The sequence below is a fragment of the Carcharhinus amblyrhynchos genome, chromosome 3 (genome assembly GCF_965287045.1).
Source record: "Carcharhinus amblyrhynchos chromosome 3, sCarAmb.v2.hapA, whole genome shotgun sequence".
Taxonomy (NCBI): domain Eukaryota; kingdom Metazoa; phylum Chordata; class Chondrichthyes; order Carcharhiniformes; family Carcharhinidae; genus Carcharhinus; species Carcharhinus amblyrhynchos.
This window is the reverse complement of record NC_137326.1, coordinates 99591634-99614211: the sequence shown is the minus strand read 5'-3', so window position 1 is coordinate 99614211 and position 22578 is coordinate 99591634. Positions and strand designations below refer to the sequence as shown.

The window sequence follows — 22578 nt, the reverse complement described above, 5'->3', positions numbered from 1 at the left end:
TTATGTCTTCTTCACACGACCATGTTGGCTCTGCTTGATTGCCTTGAATTTTTCCAAGTGCCCTGCAAACGTCTTTTATTAATGATTTCTAATATTTTCCCTATGACAGACATTAGGTTAACTGGGAGACCTGAAGATTCACAGAAATAAATTTTTGAAATTGGCAGGACAAGTTAATGAGGCAGTTAGAAATGTGTGAGGGACCATTGGCTTTATAAACAGAGGCATGGACACCAATAATCACAGTAGATTTGCAGGGAGAGGGGATAAAGCAGTTTGGCAACCTGAAAACATTGACTCAGAGATCAGGATTAAGAGAGGAGCTGGACATGGAGATGCTCACTTGTGGGGATGGAAGCAGGTAAGTTTGTGGATCAGCGGGAACCATTTGTGACCTTCCTGGCCCAGGAGCAATGCTGCAAAGCCACTTAACTGTTCCACCTCCAGAAAGTAGGATAGTCCCTCAACTACTGCCTGTGATATTCAACCAACATCCAGGAGCCATGCCATTACTCTGTAGACATGCCTACATCCCTGAGTGGTTCAGGGGGTCCCTTCAGCTCAATGTGCACCAGAGGGACCCATTGGTGCTCCTCACTCTCCTCACTGTGAGCCCATCCCACTTATCTGTGTTCCGGGGCTCCAGTGACAATCCTTCCCCTGGGACCTGTGGCAGTACCAGCAGTGGCCACTGCTCCCAGTGGCATGATGTGGATGTGCCGGCGTTGGACTGGGGTAAACACAGTAAAATGTCTGACAACACCAGGTTTTAGTCCAACCGATTTATTTGCTAGTAAACGCACAAGCTTTCGGGTTAGTACCTTCGTCAGGTCACCTGACGAAGGGACTAACCCGAAAGCTTGTGCGTTTAGTAGCAAATAAATCGGTTGGACTAAAACCCAGTGGCATTGCCAGTACTGGAGAGCTGCTGGAGCCTGATTGACCAACAGCGCTGGGAGACAGGATATCTGCCCCACAGCATCTGGAAACCCCAGAGAGAAGCCACAGACTGCCTGACTGGGATTAAATCCTGATTGAAATGCCATTAATTAGCAAGGCAGGTTTGCAACCAGCCCTCCAGCCAGTAGACTTGTCACTGTCATGAGCATTAAGTTCCACCCAATGTGTACAGAATGTAAGCTAGAATGTAGTCTTCTCATGCATGCTGTTTTTTATTCATTGATGGATTGAAATTGGATAAGTTGTTATAATGGATGTGAATCAAAATTCTCTGTTCTAATGGCAATTTGGAGAAAGCCAAGTTACACAAGGAATTTAACATAGTTACTTTAGCTCCAAACTTCATGGTACAAGTTGTGTTTGTTACTACAGACAATTTTAAGATCTGAAATTGAAGTGCAAAATTAGACCTATGCACAAAATCTTAATACAGGCTGAATTCTGCCGCTTATGCTTCTAGTTTAATTTGTAATGGTGTTAAAATTGCTATTTATTGATTCCAACAGACCTGGAAAATCGTCTTAGGACTCAGCAACTTAGTTTCCAAAAAGTTACAGAAGAAATGGAACAATGCAAGGAGTTGTTATTGTGAGTGAACAACTTGAATCATTTTGTGATACAGCAATAATAAATTTATGGATAAAATTCTCAAATCAATTAATCATGACAATTAAAAATTGTTTCCCAATCTCAATAGGCAGTAAATTCTTTTGCGGTCAGGATTTTTAGGATGATAGGGTTAGACTCATAGGGAAAGATTTTCCGGCCATGCTTGTCCTAAAACCGGAAAATCCCACCTGAGGTCAACGGAGTTTTGCACGGTCTGAATCCCGTCCTCCATATTCCTGTGGTGGGTGAGAAGGGAAAATTCCCCTGATAGAGTCATTACAGCATTAAAAGAGGCCCTTTGATCCATCATGTCTGTGCCGGCCATCAAACACCTATCAATTCTAATTCAATTTTCCAACACTTGGCCCATAACCTTGTATGCTATGGAATTGCAAGTACTCATCTAAATACTGTTTAAATTTTGTGAGGGGTCCTGCCTGTACTACCTTATCAAGCAGTGAGTTCCAGTTTCCAGCCACCATTTGGGTGAACAAGTTTTTACTCACATCAAAAACCTATGTCCCCTAGTTATTGATCATCCTGCTAAGGGGAAAAGTTCCTTCCTATCTACCCTATTTAAACCCTTCAGGATTTTATACACCTCAATCAGGCACCACCGCTCCCCACCTCAGACTTTTTTGCTCCAAAGAAAACAACCCCAATCTATCCAGTCTCATTTCAAAGCTAAAACGCTTCAGCCCAGGCAACATCCTGTTGAATCTCCTCTACACCTTCTCTAGTGCAATCACTTCCTTCCAATAGTGTGGTTCCTCTAAACCTTCCTGCTCTAATATTTAATGCCTCAGTTAATAAAGACAAGTGTCTTATATGCCTTCTTAACCACCTTATCTATCTGTCCTGCTTTCTTCAGAAATCTATGGAAATGCGCACCAAAATCCTTCTGATCCCATGTACTTCCTAGGGTCTGACCATTCATTGTATATTCCCTTGTTTTGTTAATCCTCCCAAAATGCATTGACTCACAATTTTCAGGGTAAAATTCCATTTGCCACTGTTCTGCCCAACTATAGCAGCCCGTCTAACTGGAAGATCACTAGTTATCCTGTTAAGAGCTTGTTTTAGGCAGCAGCCCTATACCCCCAGTTGATTCCAGCACTACTGGATTCACGCATTTGTCAACTCCAGATTTAATTTTTCCAATACTCTCTGTGTGATCTTTGACCTACGTCACCAAGGAACAATCCCACCTGAAGTCCTGCATGGCTATCATCTTGTCATTGCCTCCATCCACTTGCTTCCTGTCGCTCACTTTATTTACTTCAAAATCTTTTTTCTTGTCTTCAAAACTCTTCATGGTATCGCTTCTCTCCATCTCTGTAACCTCTACCAACTCTGCTTATTCTTTCTTCTAATCTGACTCTGACTGATAGTGTATTCCCTGCCTTACTGTGTCATCTGTCTTGCTCCAACATTCTGAAATCCTCACTAGATCCAATTCTGCTGAAGTTGTAATACCAATTGTGAAACACCTGGGAATGTTTTGTTTCATTAAAATAAATTTAAGTTTCTGTGGTTGTTAAAAGGAAATATATTGTATTTTGATGACATTCATTGAATTTACTGTGAGATCATTACCATTCTTTGAAAGTTAGTGAAAATTCCACTTTACCTACTGTATAATGATCATTAAAGCATGGTTGTTGGCATACATTCCATTATTGAAAATTAAATATATTCTACCGATTGTCTAAAATCTGCACCACTTAACAGCAGTCTTGTTTTGTTCTGATTTCAATCATTGCTGTCATGATTTTTGATGTAATCAGCCTACCCCACCCAACTTAATTACAGTCTTGTTGTACATTACTTTCTGTTCCTTTGTAACTTGAAGCAAAGTATATCCCAAGATCACTGCAAGTTGGATCTTGTGGTATATTTGTAGGAGTTCTCTGTCTATGTTTTAAGTCTGAGTATGGGGAACTTTGTTCCTGCTTGTGAATCGCTTATATAAAAAAAGAAATGAATAACTTGTGTTACTATAGTACCTTTTATGGCCACAGAATGTCCCATAGAGACAGTGATTTTTTTTCTGACGTGAGTACAGGTGGGGGGGCATTGATCAGTTCACCCTTCCCTCAGAATGAATTAGAGTATCAAGCTTGATTCCTTTTTGTACTCGACTCCTGGAATGGAACTTGAAACTGCAACCTTTTGACTCAGAGACATGAGAGTGCAACAACAGAAACATTATAATATATAATAAGAATTCTTAAATTTGTATGTAGGTACAAAGAATAACTAATTATGGATCGTATTATAAAATAATTAGACAGACTACAAGATTAAAATAATGGCCCTTGACTTCCTGGCTCCCCAGCGTCAAATTTGGGAGATACTCCAAAGATACGCTGTTGAATCCCTCTCCAAGGTTCCCAGGTAAGGGTTTATGCTGTAATTGTCCAGAAATACTAATTTCCCCTAGATAATTGCATCTGACAATGTAATTTAGATCACTAACTTTGGATGGTTCTGCCAGTAATATGCTAATAGTTACTCTGGAAGAATTAGAAGAAATAAAAGTACTTCTAATTTCAGTGCCACTATTTAAAACATCTAATCAATTTGGGACACACACACACACACACACACACAGACGCACACACACACACACACACACACACACACACACACACACACACACACACACACACACACACACACACACACACACCTGGAACTCTAAGAAACTCCCCACACCCCCACTGAGCACCCTGAGCACAGCATTCACAACCCCTGAACCCCTCACCACCGCACAGGATCCCCCCCCCTCCATTGGCCTGAGCTCCCTCCCCAACCCACCTGGCTGGAACCCCCCCAACCCAACCATAACTGACCCCACCTCCCTGGATCCCCAATCCCAGCCCCCAAGTCCAACCCTAAATGTTCATCACCCTCCTCCTCTAAAAACCCATCCACTCGCCTTATACATTTAACTTCTCCCTTGCCTGTTATTTTAAATGGCACTTTCAAATTCACTTGCTTTACATTAACTAATGCTGTAAAGAAGAGGGTGTGTCCTCCTTCACTGCGAGTCTTTTGGATTTTGATGCTTGAGCTGGGATCCACCACGCTGCCCGTGTCCCACCCCAGCCTGAGTCAGCAAGGTCAGTTAAGGCAGGGGCTTAAGAATTTTAGTGCAGATAAGTGAGTACAGCATGGCAATCTGCCACTCATTGACACTCCAAGGGAGTTTGGCCAAGTATTAGTTAATTGGTCAAGTTTTACTTTGTAGAAAGAAAAATAAAAAGATGAAGTGCTGGAAATTTGAAATTAGAACAGAAAATGCTAGAAACAAACAGTTATGTTGATATTTGAAAAAAGAAAATGCAAATGAACAGATACATTAAATGTTTTATGGGACAAATGTTGCAGCCTATAAAGAGTCGCCTAAGTCCCTTTCAGTCTCACTTATGTTCAAAGTCATACTTTGGATATAAAAATCATGAGTACTATGAAGAATGAGTACAATGATAAGTGTTGTGTTAAAACAGCAATTTTGTTGAATATTGAATAATGATGATAATATGACAATTGTAATTGATACTATATAAATAAGAAGAAAATAAGAAAGGGTGAAGGATAACTTTATTGAAAGGAGAAATCGCTTTGTATACACCTGAAGCAATGAAGATAGATAGATGTTTGTTTAAACACAAACTGCAACCCCAATGTAGTCTGTTCCATGACCCCCCCCCCCCCCCCCGAAGTTAGCACGTAATTTTACCTTTTCCTTGATACATGCATTATCAAGTTACTGAGTATTCCCAATGGATGGGTACACAGTCAGTCACTTCGTTCCTGGCTCTCCCTCTTGTGTTCAGAGGTGACTATTCCACTATGCTGCAGCATTGAGTCCCTGAAGCAGTTACCATTTTAAGCCAAATCCTTGGTTCCATTCCAGCCTTTTTGAGGCCTGGTAATCTTTCCCAAAACAAATCTCAGCTCTTATCAGTGTTTCTCACAGGGAATGCAAGGCCATGCCGACTTTGCAATATCCATGTTGTTTCTGAAGCTCTTGATGGTGTCTTCTCAGCTCCCATCAATCAGGTGTTATGTCTATTAATCAGACATCATTTTCTAATGCTTCAGATGGCCACACCAAGTAAGATTATTCAGAAACTTGGTCAGTAGTCCAAGGACCACAGAAGACTGTAGAACAGTGCTTCTGATAAACAAGTATAACTTCCATTAGAATTCTGAAATGGAAAACAAAGTGTCAGTCTAAACAGCAGCTGCTTGGCATTTCAACTGAGAAGCAGGTCACTACTGAGTATTATTGATTAATTAATCAAAGCACAGGATAGATTAAGATCAGTGTCTACCAAGAAATATTAAATACAAAATGACTTTAGGCATTCTCTAAAGCCACAGTAAAGCAGAAATAAAATTGCAAAAAAAGATAGCTGCAGGCCTCAGGCCTACAGGCCTCCATCAACTGTGGCATCACTAAATCTGTTTCCCACTTTAGCCTGAAGACTATAGAGCATCTCCTTCAGTGTTTGCTGGACTCATTATTGCCTGCTTCCAGTGCAGAAGAGATGTGAAACCCTTAATTTACTTTCGGTAATTTCAGGCTGTAGGCTAAAATGGTGCTGTAAGGGAGACCCCTTTCTTCCAGTTGTGTCCTTGCGCTTAAAAGTACTTTTAACAAAGTTTTCAAGCCACCCTTTCTCTATGCCAGTCATACGGGAGAGGGAATGAGAGGCAACATAGTGTACAGCTAGAGATAGATAGGATTGGAAAACACCAGTTAGACATCTCAGTGAAAGAGAGGGATTGAAAGATACCAGTTAATGTAGTACAGATGTTCTCCAGAGAAAGAAGTACTGAGAATTTTTCAAGTGACACTAGAAAATCTCAATAGCTTAGACAGAGTGTTCAACTTTATGAAGAAGAATCACCACATATTTCTACTTGATTTGCACTGAACACCAATACCTTTGGAAAAAGAACATCCAACATATAATATCCTTATAATTTTCATGAAGTTACTTCACTTACACATTGATTGCATGTTAAATTTGTAAGAAAAAATTAAGTCTAGTAATGATAAGTATGAATACTCCTTAACTTTGTGATAATTATTAATGACTGCTAACCAACCTCCCTAGTCCAGAAATTAAACATCTATGAGTATGGGATCTCATTTCTTTAAGTTCTAAATTGTTTTAGAGGATTTTAAAATGTTAATTTGAATTTTTTTCACATTTCTCTTACTTTTTCTTTCTCTTCTTTTTTCTCCCTTATCAAATCTAAATTTCCCTCTCTTCCACTTCTTGATCTGATTTGGCATTGAATTCACTCATCCCAATTAATCTTCTTTCTCTGTCCTTACTGGCACGGTAGTACAGTGGTTGGCACTGCTACTTCACAGCGCCAGGGACCTGGGTTCAGTTCCCGGCTTGGGTCACTCTAAATGCAAAGTCTGCACATTCTGCCTGTGTCTGTGTGGGTTTTCTCCCACATTCTGTAAGACGCGCTGGTTAGGTGCATTGATCCAAACAGGCGCCAGTCGGACTGTGTCGACTATGGGAATTTCACAGTAACTTCATTGCAGTGTTAATGTAAGCCTTACTTGTAACTGATAAATAAACTTTAACTTTACTTTAACTTTTTCTCTGCTTATTTCTGAGGTAAGAAAGTATACTATTTGTCTTGTTCACCAAGCTGATAGAAGCCCTCTTTCCCTTGCCTCACTCATATTTCCTCACATTTCTAGCGAGTTTGCAGGCAATTTAAAAAAAAATTAAACATGCAACTGCAGTTTTAACTAATGGGGCAATTGGATGGTACCACTTTTCCATTCTCAATGCGAACATACAGATTAGGAGCAGGAAAAGGCCACTCAGCCTTTTGAGCCAGCTCTGCCATTCAGTTTGATCATGGCTGAGTTGATTTGAATCTCCCCGCCACATTCCTGCCTATAACTATTACATTTCACTTCCCACCCACTTGCTTATCACAAATTTATCCACCTATGCATTAAAAATATTCAAAGGCCCTGCTTCCACTCCGTTTTGAGTAAGAGTCCAAAGACTAACAACCCTCTGAGAGAATTCATTAATATAAATAGAATGTGTGACAAAGTGTTGGTCATGAATATTTCTTTTTAAACACATTCTGTTCTGAAAATAACAGTATGTGGTCACACAAATTGCTGACTAGCTTCCTTGTGACATTTTGAAGGAGTTCATGTGCCTTCTATTAAAAACAAATACAAATTCATTTATTTATATCAACAACATAAGGCATAAGCATTCAATATTAATCCAATATTTTTCACATTACAGTACTGGTGGCATGATGGCACAGTGCTTAGAACTGCTGCCTCACAGAACCAGAGACCAGGGTTTGATTCCCAGCTTGCATCATTGTCTGTGCAGAGTCTGCATGTTCTCCCCGTGTCTGCAACGGTTTTATCTGAGTGCCACGGTTTCCTCCCACAGTATGAAAGATGTGCTGGTTAGGCGCATTGGCCATGCTAAATTCTCCCTCAGTGTACCCGAACAGGCACCAGAGTGTGGCGACTCAGGGATTTTCACATTAACTTTATTGCAGTGTTAATGTAAGCCTATTTGTGACAAAAGTAAACTTTTAAATAAACAATACTTTAGATCTGCAATGTTATCAATTAGAGCTGGTCTGCAGGAACATTGTAACAACAATAGCTCACAGGACCATAATCAAGCAAAATGTATACCAAGCCACATACGGAGACATTAGTGCAAGTGATCAAACATTTAGTCAGAGGGATATTTTAAGCAGTGCCTTAAAGGGATAGAGAACAAAAAGGAATAGAAGAAGAAATTCCAGACCTTGGGTCATAGACAAATGAGAAAGTAGGGGATACCACAGGAGGCCAGAATGGGAGAAAAACAGAGTTTGTGGAAGATTATACCAGGCTTCCAAATTCGACTTCTGTTTAGGATTACTATTCAGTTCTGGCCTCTGGGATTGCTATTCAGTTCTGCCCTCTGGTCTTTGATTTTGGTGTTTATTTAACAAGAATGGACAATGTGAAATCTAATGATCATTGTATGTCTACACAGGAATAAATCAAAGGAAGCTGCAGATCTCCTCTCAAGGATAACAAAACTGGAGTGTGCACACGACGAAGGAGAATCCAGGTAAGTAATAGGTTTCCATTGCTGTTGTGCAATGATAATGCAGAAGATAATTTCGACCACTAATGTTCTTTATATTATCACAGACACCAAAAAGAAATGAAAGAAAAAGAGGAACAAAGACTGCTTTTTGAAAAAGAGTATAAGATTTTAGAACAACAGCTAGAAGCAAAAGTTCGCAAGGAGTCAGAAATACTAAACCAATCGTCACATTCACTAAATGAACTATTGACTCTAAAAGCTGCCCTACGTGAGGCAGAAAAGAACGTGGCTGCATTGAAACAAGAAAGGTAAAAATCAGATGATGGTGCTGTTAAAAAGAACATTTGAAATGACAAACATTCAAATCATGAAGTGCATTGATCATGCTAAATTCTCCCTCAGTATACCCAAACAGGGGCCGGAGTGTGGTGACCAGGGGATTTTCACAGCAACTTCATTGTAGTGTTAATTTGAGCCTACTTGTGACACTAATAAATAAACTTTAATTTAAAAAAAAGACCTGTCTCTCTTCCCATGCAAATAACCTCGACCGTGGTGTCTCCTCATCTTCCTTAACACCCCTGTAATGTCATCAAGGAGATTCTAATGTCTATTCAATTGTCTATCCATCTATCTACCTACAGATGCCACAAAAATGGCATGCTTTAAAGTTCAGCAACAATTTTTATCTTGGAGGTGGGAATCATGAGTTCAGCCATTTCCATTGTCATCATCGTGTCTTCTGCTGGTAGTACTGCCTATGCTATATTCATGGCAGGTATGGGCTGGAGTTGGTGCAGGCATCTACCAAAAGGCAGAAATCAAGGTGGGCAGATGCCGAGTACGAAAGGTTCACCTCTACACACTGAAAATCAGCCTAGCTCTGGGGATAATTGAAAGGTCTCGAAATCCATGCCCTGCCTCAGACATAATTTGCTCTCTCACTTTATATATCCTAAATGAGCCCATATATCTCCCTCCTCGACATGCCCCCTATAATACACAAACCCCTCCAGCCCAGGCCTCCTCAATCTATGGCCCCATCTATACCCCTTAACCCCCCTTTCCGTAATCACTATGTACAGAGCTCATGGGGCGGTTGGTGGGGTTGGGGGTCCACTGCCACTCTGCATTTGGGCTGAGTGACAGAGGGAGGAAGGACTGTGATCAAGGCTGGCCATTGGGGTGGGGGTCAGAGCTGCCAGTGGGAGGAGAATGGGGGATTGTGGAGGGGGATCAGGAGATTGGGGCTGCGGAGGTGGAGGAGGGAACATCAGGAGATTGGGGTTGTGGGAGGGAATATCGAGGCTGGGCATGTTCAGGGGGTCCAGTGATTGGGCCATGGGGGAGATTGCACAGTAGGCGATGCGGGAGTCACGGGGTTGACCAGCAATCGAGTTGGCCAGCAATTGGAAGGCAGGCAGCGCGGCGCCACTGCGTGCATTGATCTTGGTGTTGATTAGTCAGCGCATGTACGGTGGCCTGCTTAGTGTTATGCTACCGGCCTTCTGGGTGGGGATAGGCCCTGCCGCCTGATTTTTGGACTGATTTATGCTAGTGCACTCTGCAGCGCACAGAGTGTGGGAATTTCATTTTGAAAGTCACACGGGGAAAAAAAAGCGTGATTTACTCCAATTTTTAGGCAAATTCAACACTTAGAATTTTTCTGGGAGAATTGCCCCTCACACCTCTGCAATGGAACCAACAATGTCAGGATAGCTTCATGCAGGCACCCTTATCTTCAAGATTTCCGACAATGGGAATGGGAGTAGGAATTCTGGAATTGGGCCTTATCCACCACTTTTTAGAGCCCAACAATCGTGGGCTGGTCTTGCACTGGGATGGGAAAATCCAATCCAAAGAGTCTGGTGGAAGTGCTGGAGCCTAGGTTGCTGTTTTTCAATGGCCATAGAAAGTTGTTGTGCCTATTAGCAACAAAAGTAATCAAGCCTGATGTAAGCCAGTTGGTAACAGTAGTATACTTCTATTTGAAATAAAAAATAGTCAGGCATAGCGTATCAAACAGCAAATTAACACTAAGAAATAAAGACAAATCTCATCAGGCTTGTTTTTAGGATAATGTAGTATTCTGGCATCAGTGTAGTTATTACAGCCTGTGATTCTTTTGGTGGCACAGCGGTTAGCACGGCTGCTTCACAGCACCAAGGACTTGGGTTCGATTCTGGGCTTGGGTCACTGACTGTGCGGAGTTTGGTTGTTCTCTCCATGTCTGTGCGGGTTTCCTCTGGGTGCTCCGGTTTCTTCCCATTGCCCGAAAGATGTGCTGGTTAGGTATATTGACCCAAACAGTTGCCAGACTGTGGCGACTAGGGGAATTTCACAGTAACTTCATTGCAGTGTTAATGTCAGCCTTACTTGTGACTAATAAATAAACTTTACCTTTAGAATTTTTCTCTACCCTAGCACAAAGCATGTGCTCATTTTTATTGTAGAAAATGATATTTGATGATTGACAGGCATTAATGATATTTGATGATTGACAGCATACAAACTGCTTCTCCATATCTCTTAACTAGAAAGGGTCATGAGAAGACTACAAATGATTGAACCTCGTTCTGGTGACATTTATATTCTCAGAGATTACTTCAGCCAGAATGTTGTGTCTCTGTTGGGATTCTTCACCAATCCTGTCTCTTTTTGATAAACTTTGTCATGTATCCATGTCAGTTCTCAGATGTGAGCTTATGTTAAATCGTTATCTTTGTTAAGGTCATGCTTTACATCTATGTGCTTATCTCTTCCTGAAGATGAAATTGGTCTTGTTCCCTGTCATTTTCTCAAGCATCAGTAAAGGTTTAAAAATACATACCATGCTTTTTACTACCTTCCTATTACTCTCCTTTCTAATCTGGAGACCGTTGACTTAATGTACCTTCTTTTCAAATGACACCATCCGTACAGCAAAGCATCCATCTTTTCAAATATGCCAGATACTGCCCAAAATCTCACCTTTCTCTGACTGGAAACCCTCCTCTCTTAAATCCACGCCGAGTTTTCTCCCTGCCACTTTAGTCATCAATTCTGTTGTTGCTTTCTCCCAGCCTTTTAATATTTGAAATGTGAGGGCCAACAGTGATTTTTTTCCCGCAGATCTTTTCTTGATGTTCTCGTTGAAGCAAAATCTTGCTTGTTCCCAGCTTTCTTTCTGTAATGTCCTAGCTATTTTAGGGATTGTGGATTTTACAAAGAAAGAAAAGTCTTGGTTTGTGCATGTAGATTCAAACTAACACACAGAGTTATTGAAGAGCTGCTCTTTGCACCACACAGATACAAAACTGAAAATAAACCAGCAGCCTCTGCAAACACCTTAATGACATCACCATCAAATCATGTGAACCACTCTCAGAGTAATCCTTTTAAATATATAATATTTTCTATGTTCCTGGAGCATGACATCCATATAGGCTTCAAGCATCTCAAACTTGTTGCTCAATTACAAAGGCTGAGGATCCTCCACTTCTGCCTTCTCGATCTGCTTACCTGCCTGATTCACAGTCACACCCACCTGTCTCTGGCTGCTGACCAATTCAGATGGTACTAACCTAAGAAATGTGACTGACTTCTGGAAAAAAAGCATCCAGCTTTCTTTCCCTTTCACTGATGTGTCACAGTATCTGCAGCTCAGCCTCTAGCTCATTAATTCTGAACCATAACTCCTCAATCCAGTGACACTTATTGATGTGGTTGCCATGGCATTTGGGAGCTCCCACATGCTGCAGCTGTGACACATCACCCATTCTGCCATCTTTATTGTGTTAATTAAATTTATTTTTTAAAATTAATTCGTAGTTACCCTCTTCACCAAAATCCTTCACTCATCAAACTCCAAGTTTCACCCTCTGTGCACTTAAGAAACACTCAGTGCAGATAAGCAGCACTTAGAGATTCCTGTATTTATGCTCCCAGAAAAGCTATGATGAATCAGCTCTGTGAAAGCTCAAAGAACAAAGAACAACACAGCATGGGAAACAGGCCCTTCGGCCCAATGAGCCCGCGCCGCCATTTCAACATTGTGAGTCCCCTCTTCCACTCATGACCATTCCACTCAGAAACCAGTTTAAGCTAGCTACCTAATTAACTAGTTAGAGTTGTTGTATAGGAACTTGGATATCCTTATTTAGACTGGATGAATAGTAACTTTCAGTTAGTTACTAAATGTAAACAGAAAACTAGACTTTCGAGAGAGATTAACCCTTAAGATCCCCCTCACCCACTAAAATCCCAGTTTCGCAGTCTGAGCGCTCAAGCAGCACATGGTAGGTTATGTTTGACCAATCTATTAGAGTTTTTCAAGAAGGTTACCAGGAAAGTGGATGAAGGGAAGGCGGTGGATATTGTCTACCTGGATTTTAGCAAGGCCTTTGATAAGGTCCCTCATGGAAGGTTAGTTAGGAAGATTCAGTCACTAGGTATACATGGGGAGGTAGTAAATTGGATTAGACACTGGCTCAATGGAAGAAACCAGAAAGTGATTGTGGAGGATTGCTTCTCTGAGGAGAGGCCTGTGACTAGTGGTGTGCCGCAGGGATCGGTGTTGGCTCCATTGTTGTTTGTCATCTATATCAATGATCTGGATGATAATGTGGTAAATTGGATCAGCAAATTTACTGATGATACAAAGATTGGCGGTGCAGTGGACAGTGAGGAAGGTTTTCTAAGCTTGCAGAGGGATTTGGACCAACTAGAAAAATGGGCTGAAAAATGACAAATGGATTTTAACGCAGGCAAATGTGAGGTATTGCAGTTTGGAAGGACAAACCAAAGTAGAATGTACAGGGTAAATGGTAAGACTCTGAAGAGTGCAGTTGAACAGAGGGATCTGGGAATACAGGTACAGAATTCCCTAAAAGTGACCTCACAGGTGAATAGGATTGTAATGAGTGCTTTTGGTACGTTGGCATTTATAAATCGGAGTATCGAGTATAAAAGTTGGAGTGTTATGGTATAAGGCATTGGTGAGGCCGAATTTAGAGTATTGTGTACAGTTTTGGTCACCTAGTTACAGGAAGGATGTAAATAAGGTTGAAAGAAGGCAGAGAAGGTTCACGAGGATGTTGCCGGGACTTGAGAAGCTGAGTTACAAAGAGAGATTGAATAGGTTAGGATTTTATTCCCTGGAGTGTAGAAGAATGTTGGGAGATTTGATAGAGGTGTATAAGATTTTGATGGGTATAGATAGACTGAATGCAAGCAGGCTTTTTCCACTGAGGCTAAGGGAGGAAAAACCAGAGGGCATGGGTTAAGGGTGAAAGGAGAAAAGTTTAAAGGAAATATTAGCAGGGGGCTTCTTCACGAAGACAGTGGTGGGAGTGTGGCATGAGCTGCTGGATAAAATGGTAAATGCGGGGTCACTTTTAACATTTAAGAAAAACTTGGACGGGTACATGGATGAGAGGGGTGTGGAAGATTTGGTCCAAGTGCAGGTCAGTGGCTCTAGGCAAAAAATGGTTCGGCACAGACAAGAAGGGCCAAAAGGCCTGTTTCTGAGCTGTAATTTTCTATGGTTCTTTGGTTCTACTGCAGACCTTAGCATACTGGAGATCACTAGGAAATGTGAATGAAGTTAGAATTTCAGAATCATAGGGGACACTGGTAGCTGTGCGGAAAAAACAATATCTATCCCACTGACTCTGAATCCCTTTTCTTATTTGCATCAGTCCTCTCCACTGTATTTATTCCCTCCAGCAACACTGTTAACTGTTCTTGTCCATTCTGCCTTCCCAAAAATATTATAATCCCCACGTTTATTTTCTACTGCAGTTCAATTTGCAGCCTGTTCTATTAGAGCTATTAATTCTACACCTATTTTGAACATAACTGTATCTAATTCCCTAGTTTATTTCCTACACTATAAATGTTGCAATATGTGCCCCTTATCTATTTTTGTTCATATTTAAGCCTCTTCGTTTTGCTTCACTGAAACCTGTTAATTGGTAGCACATAACTAACTTGTGTCTTGTCATATTGGTTCATTAACGGTCTGCAGTACACGGTAGTAAAATCCTAAAGCTGAAAGTATCAGTGTAATTTTATTAGTATAAGCAATATTTACTACCAGTCTTTATTTCCAAACGCTTGTAATTCTACAAGTGAAATAACAGGAATGATCAGTTAAAAAAAAAATCAATGTGTTCACACCAGGGAACAACTTTATTATCTCAAAAATGATTGCAACTAGCCTTGAAGAAAATAAGCCTTCCCTTAAGAGAATAGCATGGCTTGCTTCCAAACTTTCAGGAAAATAAGCTTTTAACCTCTGGTTTATTTACAATTTCTTTAGGGGCAAATGCTAAATAATTGTAGAATTGTAATTGGAGCTTTTGACTCCATTAGATCTTTTGACTCCATTAGATCTTTTACACCATTTTTTTGCACCAAGTTTGAGCACAACCAGAAGTGGGGGGAAAAATTCCAACTGTTCATCTAATTGGATTCATGTTGACTACCTGAAATTTAGTGAAAAAACTGATTTTACTTTAGAAATGTGGTCAAGCTGAGTGACATATAAGCCCCAAAATTAACTTAAAAGATGTATTGAGGAACTGCAATCAATCAGTTATCATATGGAAACCCAAAGGTATTTTCAACGTCTTCCTGCGGTACTTTAACACAGGCACTGCTGTTCTAGGTTTGGCACTGAATGCATAGTGACACCTGGAGGGTCCTAGCCTGCTTTCAGAGTTCTGCTGTGTGGCAGTATCATTCTCCTCAGCCTATGGAACTGGATCTGACGCAGGAAGAGAGGATTTGGATGGGCGGGATGCTCCTGGAGTCACCTGGGTGGATGGCTCCCGGATGTGCACCATCTGCTCCTCCTTACTCTCGGTGCCCAAGGGCTCCTGGCTTCCTCCTTGGCATAGAGGACAGTTGAAGTGAGTTTGAAAAGCCCCACTGTCCTCTGGTGTTAACACTGATTGGTCCCTAGATTATTGGTGTCCAGTTTTGACCACTTGAGGAAGGATATGATGGCATTGGAGACCGTTCAAAGAACATTCACCAGATTGATTCCAGGGATGAAAGGGCTGTCACATGAGGAGTGGTTGGATAATTTAGGCTTGTAATCGCTTGAGTTCAGATGAGGAGGATCTGATTGATGTAAATAAAATGTTAAAGGGGATTGATTTGGTGGATATTGAATAGGTGTTCCCCCTAGTGGGATAATCTAAAACAAGAAGTCATAGACATAGAATAAGAGGAGGATGGTTCAAAACTGAGATGAGGAGAAACTACTTCCACAGATTCTCAACCCTTTGAGAGAAGTAATCTCTCCTCATCTCAGTTTTGAACCTTCCTACTCTTATCCTATATCAATGACCTCTTGTTCTAGACTGTCCCACTAGATTCACAACTCTCTGACAGAACTCACTGCCCCAGAGTGCAGTGGAGGCAGAATCAATCAACAGGTTCAAGAAAGAAATAGATATGTTCCTGAAGAAAATTGGGATTAAGGTCTGTGGGGAGGAGGCAGGAAATTGGAGTTGAAGTCAGGATAAGACCAGCCATGATCATGTTAAATGGCACAGTGGGCTTGAAGGGCTGAACTGCTTACTCCCGCTCCGAATACCTATGTTTCCAGCAAATGCCTGCACCATGAAGTGCATGTCCTGCAGCAATGCAGATTGATGGTTCTTCAGCCTTGGAGTCCGTGAATCCCCCCTTTGTGGTGGTGTTGGGCTGATGGACTCCCTGGGTTGCTTGACAGATGTGCTTGCTAAAGAAAGGAGAGTTCATTAGTGTGTGGCAGGAGCCTTTAGAAACTGGAGACATGACTGACAGCATTGTAGTTGGTTGGATGATTGATGCAGTGCTGTATCCTCACTTGGTTTATCGTTCCCAACCTCACCAGAAACGTCAGTGTCCTTCCTGCCAGCTGGGTAACTCTCCTCAGAGTCCATGAGGACCTTCAGTTATGGCATCCCTCCAACCACCTGCTATCTCTTCCTCTTATTGTAGGCCAGCTTGTTCTGCATGAAAACAGATGAAGAGAGTGTAAGTAGGATGTTTGCCAGGGCAGATGATAAGGATGCTTGGCTAGTCTGGATGAGTGAGGCGTTGAGGACACAACTCACAGGAGAGATGAAGACGTGTGAGAGAGTGAGTGATGGTGCCCCTTAGCTGACAGTGGATATGTAGTGTGTGTCTGAGAGATGAGATATGGAGAAAAGTGACATCCTGGCAAAATGGAGGAAATCATTTCTCCTCTTCCTACACTGCATGGCCATCCTCTTCTGCAGGCAGCTGGCACTCATAACCAACTGACACTGTCTCTTATGCTGGGTTTGTGACCTTGCGGCTGGCTTTCTCCCAGTGTGCAGGTAGGAGACATCAGGCCTCTACAGCATCAAGCAGTCTCTCGAGGGAGCCGTCTAAAAGCTTGGGAGTGGATTTCTTGGCGGCCATCAGTTCTCAGTGACTATGGCTGGTGTACACAGAGGCAACCTTTAAATGTGGCGCTGGATGATTGCAGTGCTGAGATGGATGGTGGGGCAGGCCTCCCCACCAATGATACACATGGAAACTTTGGATGAAAGTTCTTGACACTAAGTGCTGCAATATATGACAGGAAATCCTGCTATTGCCATTGGTAGTCTCTACGCCCACCTCCCATTGGCCTTTGCCGATTTCTGAAAAAATTTTGCCTTAAGTATCTTTTTCTCTTATTCATTTGTGGGACATGGGTATAGCAGGCTGGCCAGCATTTATTACCCATTCCTAGTTGCCCTTGAGGAAGTGGCCTTCTTGAATCACTGCAGTCCACATGCTATGAGTATTTGTAACTATTGTATTTGTGTGGCTGGTGTAGTTGAGTTTCTGGTCAGTGATAACCCCAAGGATATTGACAGTGTGGATTCAGTGGTGGTAACATCATTGAATGTCAAGGGATGGTGGTTAGAGTATCTCTTATTGGTGATTGTCATTGCTTGGCATTTGTATGGCACGAATGTCACTTGCCACTTGTCAGCTTGGATATTATCCAGATTTTTTGAACATGGACTGCTTCAGTATCTGAGGATCATGAATGGTGCTGAACATGGTGCAATCACTGTGACTTCAAAATATCCTTTGATTCTGTAATCCATATCAAATATGAAAATAGATCTTTGCTGTAAGATTCAAAGTGTCAGACCACTGGAAGCAAAGACATGAGGACCAGCCAGTCATGTAGAAAGAACCCCTCCAGCCCATGTGTCTTTCCATCCCATTACCTAAGTTATTGATATACTGCTAGTCACATCTTGCCAATTAAAATACCTGCTTATTATCCCTACTCTTTGTCTTCCCCCAGTCAACACATTTTTTAGCCAGATTAGCATTATCTTGCATTCACAAGCTTCAACTTTATGTAACAGCTCTTATGAAAGACTTTACCAAATGCTGTTTGGAAGTTCATGTAAAGAATATTCCCCTGTCCACTACTTTAATCACTGCTTTGAGAAATTTAGTCAGGTTTGTCAGGTATGGCCTATCCTTTACAAATCCACGTTAGGTCTCTGATCAGCTGAAAAATGTTTAGTCACTGAATTCTTAATTATGGACTCTAACAATTTCCTAGATGTTAGGCAAATTGTTCTATAATTTTCTGCTTTTCATCTCTCTTAAATAATGGAGTGGCATGCACAATTTTACAATCTATAGGAACAGTTCTTGAATCCAGACAACTTTGCACATGCCCTAACTATAATCTTCCAGTGTTCTGACCTACTTTCTGTAAAGTCTTAAAATACTAAGGGGAGACAGTGATATAGTGGTATTTTCACTGGACTAGTAGGTTCTAGGTTTATGCTCTGGGGACATGGGTTAAAATTCCACCACAGCGGATGGTGGAAATTAAATTTCAATTCATCAATATTTCTGGGATTGAAAGCTAACCTCAACAATAGTGACATTGAAACAATTATCAAAAACCTGTTTGATTCATCAGTATCCTTTGTGGAATTAAATCTGTTGTCCTTACAAGGTGTCGCTCACACATGACTCCAGACTGTTAATAATATGTCTGTCCCTAAACTGCCCTCTGAAACTGCCTAGCATTGCCACTTAGATTGCAGAAATTAGGAATGGGGAGCGAATTTTGACCTTGCCAGTGATGCCCACATTCCATGAAATAATTTTTAAAAATGATTACTGCTATTTCACTTGCTTTAATTCTGGCGAATTTATGTTTTATAATTCTTTCATGGGATGTGAGCATTACTGGCAAGGCCATTATATGTCACCCATCCCTGATTGCTCTGGAGAAAGTGATGGTGAGCTGCATTCTTGAATTGCATTAAAAAGTCTGACAACACCAGGTTTTAGTCCAACCGATTTATTTGATAATAGACTCACAAGCTTTCAGGGTTAGTCCCTTCGTCAGGTGAATGGAGAGTTCTGGCCTCAGACAGAGCATATAAAGCACAGACAGTTTAGAGATTAGTTTAGAGACAGTTTAGAAACTGTCTGTGCTTTATATGCTCTGTCTGAGGCCAGAACTCTCCATTCACCTGATGAAGGGACTAACCCCGAAAGCTTGTGAGTCTATTATCAAATAAATCGGTTGGACTAAAACCTGGTGTTGTCAGACTTTTTACTGTGTTTACGCCAGTCCAACGCCGGCATACCCACTTCTTGAATTGCTGCAGTGCCTGTGATGTAAGTACATCAATAGGAAAGAAATTCCAAGTCTGTGATCCATTGAAGGTACAGCAATACTGTTCCAGTTCTGGGTGCCGATTTTAGGAAAGATGTGAAAGCAGTGGAGTGAGTGCAGAAACAACTCATGAGCATGGTTCCAGAGATGAGGTTCCAGTTATGAAGGTAGTTGGAAAAGATAGGGCTGTTTTCCTTGGAGAAAAGAAGGCTAAGGAGAGAATTGATAGAGGTATTCAAAATCATGAGGGGTCTGAACAGAGTATACAGAGAGAAACTGTTCCCACTCATGAATTGATCAAGAACGAGAGGGCACTGATTTAAAGCAACTTGCAAAACACAAAGCAAAAATAACATAAGGAAAACAATTTCATGCAGCAAGTGCTTAAGGTCCTGAATTTACTGTCTGAGAGTGTGCTGGAGGCAGATTCAAAGGCATTCAAAAGGGAAAGAGACTGTTATTTGAAAAGGAATTATGTGCAGAATTATGGGGTGAAGGCAGGAGAGTGAGACTAAGTGGACTGCTCATTCAGAGAGTTGACATGATGGGCTGAATGGCCTCCTTCTGCACTGTAAAATCTTTGCGATTCTGTGAAATCAGAATGGCATGTGACTTGGTTTAGAAGTTGCAGGTTGTGCACTCATGGGGCCCCTTTTGCTCCTAATCACATTTGTTTTTATTAATATAATTGTGAAAATGTTGCTTTTGATATCCCATGCTGGATTATTTCCACCTTCATTTTCATCTTCTTTAACCACCCCTTCCATAACTAAACCCACATGCTACTCAGGTTAAACTTCAACCCTGCTCCCCCTGACCAGCCCCCCCCTCAACCCCTGCAGACCACACCCCCCCCCCACCACCCCCTGCAAACCCCCACCACCCACCCCCCAAACTCCTAACCATCATTTCAAATCCTGCTGAATAAAAATGTTATTCAGATTATTTACACTTGTTACTTTCTGCACTTAACTTCCTTCTTTACACTTACAAAACTGTTTTAGAATATTGTGTGTTTCTGCTCCCTCTCACCAAGAACGAAGTCTCCCAGCTTTTTCATTAAACTGTCAGTCAAACAAAGCCAAGGTTCTGATCTGCAGTCTGATTTGTGAATGATATCAGTCTTCATTTCAAGAAACTCGAGCAATTCTAACTTCCAGCCGTAAAGGAACACACAATGTTCCTTATATTCCTAAGATTGCCTTGCATTTAAAAATATTTTCCACAATGCTTCATTATCTTTTTTCAATTATAATTGATCCAGTTTCATTTTAAAGACATCAGTTAATCTGGAATATTCTGATAGTCCGCACCACATGGCTAATGGAAAACAAATCTTTTACTTTTTGGTCTTGTTTGAGGCTTGTGATTTTTATCTTCACTACCCAAGCTGGGTATCTCAGCCTTATCTATCTTTCATTACTCTGAACACCTATAATTTTCTTGCCACTATTTTCCCATATGAAATAAGTTTGCCTGTGCTGTATATTTTCTACCTGTGCCTTAATCCTGTGATTCCACTCCCCTCCCCTCCTCGCACGCCCCCCCTCCCCCTCCCCCCCACCACTGCCACCATTTTCCCTTGACATTGTGGAATTGCAAAAAAGATGAAATCATAGCACTTATGCAAATAATCTGAGCACCATAACTCATACTGCAATCACAGCCAGTGGTAAACAAAACCTCGGGGTTACTGAGCCAGAACTAATACTAATTAAAGGCTTTTGATCATGACCTCAATGTGTTATTCATATAATTACAGCATTGAGATTTTGCTTATGTTTCAAGTTCAGGGGAAGTGAAATCCAAGGATCATATCACCCTTAGGAAGTGCACAAACTAACAAATAGGCAGAATCAGAAGTGGTTTCCAAGGGTGACACAAAGTACTCAAACCATCACAGAAACCTTCTTTTCAGCTTCTCAATACTGGGCTAAGATACGAGACATTAATGCACTCCACATGGGGCAGGATGTTTCCACCAAAGCTTCACATTCTGTAATTCCCATCTCTGCCAACATTATGGTCGATGTGCCAGCAGCTGCTTAAAATAACGAAAATTGGAAAGTGCTGGCAATCTTGTTCCCAAATATTTGATTTTTTAATTTGCCTGGATAAAACAATAGTTTTTTTTCTTAAAACATGCAAACACATATTTGCATTTATATAGCACCTTTAACATCATAAAATATTTCAAGGTGCTTTAAGGGAGTTTTATCAAAGAAAATTTAGATTCACGTATGGAGAAATAGCAACAGATGTTCAAAAGTTGCTCAAAAAGATAGCTTTTAAGGATTGTCTTAAAGAAAGAGAGAAAGGGCAGAAAGGTGGAGAGATTTATGGAAGGAATTCCAAAGCTTAAAGCCTAGGTAATTGAAGACATGGAGTGGTGAAAATCAGAGATGGAAAAAAAGCCAGAATTTGAAGGAGCATCAGGATCATGGGGAGTCATGGGGTGAAGGAGGTTACAGCAAAATAAGGGGCGAGACCACAGAGTTCATTGAAAACAAGAATGAAGATTTTAAATTTGAGGCATTACCACCAATGCAGAATAGTGTGCACAATACTAATGGTTGAGCAGCTTGTGGTACAAGTTAGGCCGAAGGCACCGAAAGGATAAGGTGAGAAATCAGCCAGGAGAGCAATGGAATAGTCAAATCTAGAGGTAACAATGGGATGGATGGAGGTTTCAGCATAGATGAGCTAAGACGGGGACAGAAACTGGTGGTTTTTCTAGAATCATATTTTTAAAGCATTGTTGCAGATCCCAGCAAGTAATCTAAATTTATTAGTGGAATCAATATCCACATGCTTATCTGTACTTATCGATCATCTTCTGTATTTAAGAGTACAGAGTCACCAGATGATAAATTGAGTATTTCCCAAACCTTAGGAAGGTGTATTCATTTCAGTGAGGAAACGTTTGCAGAGGTTTTCAGTTCAATCTGTTTGGCAGTAGACAGTCACAATCATGTATGCATCATTAAACAATAAGCTAATTTTGTTAACCATCATATGAGAAAATACTCGGCTGGTTCTGATACACAACAAGCTGCCACAATCAAACCACAATTAAAAGGCCATTAAGGTCATATCAGTGTAATAGGACCTTGATTTTCATACATGTATGAGGCATCTATCTGATTTGGGCGAATGGCTCATCATGGATTAAATCCCTGCAAAGCAAGAACAGGCAGACAACTAACCTGTTCAATTTTAGCTGCCCCACTG

At 41.1% G+C, this 22578-nt stretch overlaps 1 protein-coding gene across 2 annotated transcripts in view; it reads left to right on the top strand.

The window, feature by feature from the left end:
* Window positions 1-22578, top strand: part of lekr1 (Leucine-, glutamate- and lysine-rich protein 1) — a 190211-nt gene that overhangs the window by 136548 nt on the left and 31085 nt on the right. For both annotated transcript variants that reach the window (XM_080185588.1, XM_080185587.1), the window contains 3 exons: window positions 1467-1548; window positions 8640-8717; window positions 8801-9004. In XM_080185588.1, coding sequence (XP_080041714.1) covers window positions 1467-1548; window positions 8640-8717; window positions 8801-9004 — 364 coding nt within the window. The remainder of the gene's footprint in view (window positions 1-1466; window positions 1549-8639; window positions 8718-8800; window positions 9005-22578) is intronic.